We start from the raw sequence: 4,803 nt of genomic DNA on the forward strand, positions 1-4,803 counted from the left end.
AAAATACTTACATGTAAAAGGACCTTTTCCATTGAACTCTAAGCTAATTGTGATTTCTGGTTGTCAAAAAAAACCCTTAGAAAATCCCTTTAAACTTTACAGATCATTTGACCCAGAAAAAACCCTAAAAAATTGTCATTTTTCCTATTAATTAAACTATACTCAACTAAACAGTTTAAAACTAAAATTTTGAAAATCAAATTGAAATAATATATATAAAATATCAAAAAAAATTACAGTTTAAATTGGCTTTCAAGAATCCCAATACAGCGTTTAAGTTCCTTGGTTTTCTTTAATTCTCAAGTCCCATGCCTAGGAGAATTCAATTCTTCCATTGGAACGCAAAAATGACCATTTTTTTCGTTGGGAGCATATTGACTTACTGCAGAGATGAACAAAGATGAAAACCTGGGATCCTTCATGCTTCATAAATGTTGAAATAGTTGTATTCCCAACAATAAATCAATGCATGAACTAACCTAATTTTCCTAATTTCAATGTCTAGAAGCAAGTGGTAACAGTAGATGGTAACATGTTTGTCAATAACAACAACGGATTGTGGGCAGGCAAATGTTCACCCAATCCATGCGTTGTCCCACTGAGACCAAGACTAACGCATCCACATGGGACTGGAACAGAGGCAAAATCATGCGCAGATAAGCATGGTGTGAACGCAACAAGTACATGGTAGGGACCACGGTTGTGCACTTTGGATGGGTTTCTGCGTACCCCTGAACCAAAAGACGAAACCGAGGCTCTCTGGCAAGGTACCCACGTCAGGACACCGGAGTATGGGGATCAAACAATAGTTTTTTAAGACCAGAACGATATTTCCTAAATAATGGAAACACATGCTTCCATCCATGCCCTTGCGTCATTATTAACATTATCACCTATGCCATGCCTTTCCATCTTGAGTTCCTTCCAGTCCCACCTTGGCACACATTTTACTTTCATTACATCTGAATTTGTTTTGTGCTCTTCGATTAGTTTGCTGATGCTGCTGTTATGGTTCTATCGGGAGCTTGGATTGGTACCCTGTGAAAGTCACAACCATTTGTGGAGCTCATCTGAATGCTTCGAGGTACAGTACTCAGCATTTTATGTTAGATGTAGAGATTCTCTGGTCTGATTTATGGTGGACAAGGCATCTTTGCATTCATGGATACTTCTGTTTTCTTGAGATTTGTGCACTAGATCTGTCATGGTTAATACCCATGTTTTGAATTTGCTGAAAACTTGAGTTATTGATTGCCCATTTCACAAGGTTTTTGTCTGTAAAAACCCCACAGACTGTAAGCATTGCAATAGGAAGACAATATACATAAAATATGGGTTCTTTTAGGCTTTTATTTATAAACGGTCTCTAGTATTTAAGATCATGGAAATCACGTCCAGCCTGGGGTATAGACTATAAAGTATAGCAATACTAGCGGATGAAAAGCCATTAGGTTTGGTGTGTGGAATCATGGCTTCTGAGGATGGAGAAGAGAAAGTAATTGCCACTGCTCAACATATTGTGAAAGCATTGGGGGCCACAGAAACCATGACTGATGATATGATTCATATTTTCTCCAAATTTGATCACAGATTCTCAAGCATGAGTGAGGGACTCTCAAGAAAGTCTGCAGAGTCTTATGCCTCTGAAGGCCTGCAGGATGCATTAGATTCTGTGGAGGAGAGGATAATGAGATGGGACATGGCCACTTCAGAGTCTGCCAGAGAACGCTTCATTTGGTTTGATGTGCCCAGTGAGGCTTCTTCCTATCTTGAGGCTGTTGGTGATCTGCAAAACATGATAGCCAAGCTGAACTTGACACCAGATGATCGAAAGGATTTTGCATGTTTGGATCGTGCGCAGAATGTCCTCCAGCAGGCCATGGCTCGCCTTGAAGAGGAGTTAAGGATGCTTTTAGAAAAACACAGTGAATCAGTTGATCCGGACTGGCTTTACGATCCGATTTCTCAGCCTTCCTTTAGCAGCTCTAATAACGATGAAAAGGCCTCTCACACTTCTGCTGAGGATGAAGGTGATGAGGAGGATTTACCTGTCGCACAGCCAGTCACTGATTTGAACTTTACTATTGATATGCTGCCTTCTGAGGTTGTTGCCGATCTTAACCGAATTGTCAAGTGCATGGTGGGAGCAGGGTATATGGCAGAATGCTGCCATGTTTATGTTACCATTAGAAGAATGTTTCTTGAGGAAAGTGTATTTAGACTGGGTTTTGAAAAGCAAAGTATAGAAGAAGTACAAAAGATGGAATGGGAAGTTCTTGAGGTGGAGATTTCAAAGTGGATGCAGGTTATGAAAGTCACTGTGCATGTGTTCTTTACAAGTGAACGGAAACTCTGTGAGAGAGTCTTTCTGGACCTTCCTTCTGCCGCCGAGACTTGCTTTGTAGAGCTTGCCAAAGGAGTGATGGTTCAGCTACTGAACTTTGCTGAAGCTGTTGTAATCAGTCGTAGGTCTCCTGAAAAGCTCTTCAAAATTTTGGATATGTATGAAACTTTGCGGGATCTTCTTCCTGAAATAAATTCTTTATTTTCTGGGGAAGATGGTTTCGAGTTAAGATCGGAAGCATCTACAATCTGGATGCGAGTAGCTGAAGCAGCCCGGGGTACATTTGTTGAGTTTGAGAATGCCATCCAACGGGATTCTGCGAAAAATCCCGTACCTGGAGGTGCTGTGCATCCTCTTACACGGTATGTTATGAATTACATGAGGTTTGCATGTGATTATAAAGAGACCCTTGAGCAGGTTCTTGGAGATGACAGGGGTGAGGATCCTAGGGTGTTTGGTGGTGTGAGAAAGTGGACTGGTAGTCTTTCCCCTGACAATAGGAAAGACAGTGCAGACGAGTTGTCACCATGGTCTATCCAGACCATTTGGCTCATGGAACTTCTAGAAGGCAATTTAGATGCAAAGTCCAAGTTATACAAGGATCCTGCCTTAAGCCACTTGTTTCTCATGAACAATGGGCGATATATAGTGCACAAAGTAAAGGATACTGAGATTGGTAGTTTGCTAGGCAATGATTGGGTGCGAAAGCATACAGCAAAAGTTCGGCAGCATCATAAAAACTATCAAAGAACTGCTTGGGGCAAAGTCCTTGCTTGCTTAAAAGATGAGGGCATACATGTCAGTGGAACCTTCTCCAGTGGTGTTTGCAGGGAAGTGCTTAAAGAAAGGTTCAAGAGTTTCAACACCTTATTTGAAGAAATCCACAAGGTACAATCTACTTGGACTGTTGCAGATGATCAACTTCGAACTGAGTTGCGCATTTCCATTGCTGAGATGGTCATCCCAGCATATCGTTCGTTTTTAGGCCGGTTTCAACAATACCTGGAACATGGCAAGCATCCAGAGAAGTATATAAAGTACAGTCCAGAAGACTTGGAGATCTATATTAATGAACTGTTTGAGGGGACATCAGGTTCCATGAGCAAGAGGAAATATTCATAATACAATTCATATATGTACAAAGTGCTCCTTTGTTCCACAGGTTCTATTTGTCTCATACGTGGCTTATCTGGTGCAATTGTACATGTAACAATAAGTTACTAGTTGATCCATCCTTTGTTCCACAGGTTCTATTTGTCTCATATATGGTTTGGTTTATCTGGTGCAATTGTACATGTAACAATAAGTTACTAGGTAACCCATCAGAATGGGTTGTGGCGGGGTTCCATTTGCATTGGTGGACAGGAACTACTTATGAGATTCTCTTTGTATTGCTGTCCAAACTGTCAGGCTTTCTACCTAAAACCAGCCAACAGTCCTATTCTGTATTTAGTTATTTTTTTGCCCCTCCATTTATTGCAAGGAAAAGTGTATTATCTAATTATCAATCCTTATCCCTATAAAATATATCAAATTTTAACTCTTAATATATTGATACTTCCAGTTTTGTTGATAAGCTATTTAATTTAGAGGAGATATAATTGAAATTTTTTGAGAGAGAACATGGGAATGGCCTTCTCGAGTAAAATATTCTAACAATTAGTTTTTCCCACATGCAAATTCTGCTCAACTTATTTAAAATAATTTCCAATTTCTGCTTTGATGAGGAGGGTCGGTAGATGAGTAGGCTCAGCAGATGACATATCCAACTGCATTTTGACGTTGGTAGTTGTTTGCCAGACAACAAAGGTTCATAAGTGCATTCAAGCTACATATATCCCAAAATTCGCCATGTTATTAATGTCTTTATCTTGTTGGTTGTACTTTATAGTTGATTGACCATAAATGCTTTCTTCTTGTCGCAGTTATTCCAGAATTTCATGCGCCAAATTTCAAACTCGACTTGTTTATATTTTCTTCATGGTATTATTTTATTGGATTGAATGATCACCTTGCAGAGTAGACTTTAAGGACTCCTTTGTGGTGGTAGACTAGATCTTTGTTCCTAGTGAAGGGCTTTCACTTCTCAAAATTTATCTGGAATGTTAACTAATTATTAGGTGGCTTGAAATGCCAGATGATGGCTCGTTAGTGGATTAATTGACTTCTCTTCTATGATCAACTGTCATGTTTTATATTGATAAGCTTTAGGGAAACACTTCTGTTGTAATGGGTTTGTTTTATCTCAAAGCCTCCATGGTTTGTGCACATGGCCTATTTAGATATTTCTTTCTGTTGTATCCTCTATGCATCTCAGTTCTAAACAACTCTGTATATAACCAAAAGGGCAAGGACATTCACGGTTGTTCTTGTGCAATGCTTGTCTCCGTATATTACCTGTTTAAGCTTTTTAAAAATATGGTCATCGATAATGAAACTTGTAAAGATTGAACATATTG

The 4,803-nt window shown here is 39.4% G+C and overlaps 1 protein-coding gene across 2 annotated transcripts; it reads left to right on the forward strand.

Annotated features, from left to right (window-relative positions):
* The first annotated feature begins 532 nt into the window (after positions 1-532).
* LOC149162906 (exocyst complex component EXO70B1-like) lies at positions 533-3,637 on the forward strand. Of its 2 annotated transcripts, XM_089437444.1 has the most exons (3): positions 533-767; positions 991-1,084; positions 1,591-3,637. In XM_089437444.1, exon 3 carries the CDS (start codon positions 1,601-1,603, stop codon positions 3,464-3,466), a length of 1,866 nt encoding a protein of 621 aa, XP_089293570.1. In that variant the 5' UTR covers positions 533-767; positions 991-1,084; positions 1,591-1,600; the 3' UTR covers positions 3,467-3,637. The 2 variants fall into 2 exon arrangements, with proteins under 2 accessions (XP_089293570.1, XP_089293569.1); XM_089437443.1 differs by lacking the exons at positions 533-767; positions 991-1,084 and having other exon boundaries at positions 1,091-3,637.
* Positions 3,638-4,803: the final 1,166 nt, after the last annotated feature.

Source organism: Pinus tabuliformis, chromosome 5_2, assembly GCF_031772625.1.
Source record: "Pinus tabuliformis cultivar Carrire ecotype Pingquan chromosome 5_2, CPIR1, whole genome shotgun sequence".
NCBI classification, from domain to species: Eukaryota; Viridiplantae; Streptophyta; class Pinopsida; order Pinales; family Pinaceae; genus Pinus; species Pinus tabuliformis.

Coding starts and splice junctions, on each gene's coding strand:
- LOC149162906 (XM_089437443.1), top strand. CDS start 1,469: ATGGCTTCTGAGGATGGAGAAGAGAAAGTAATTGCCACTGCTCAACAT.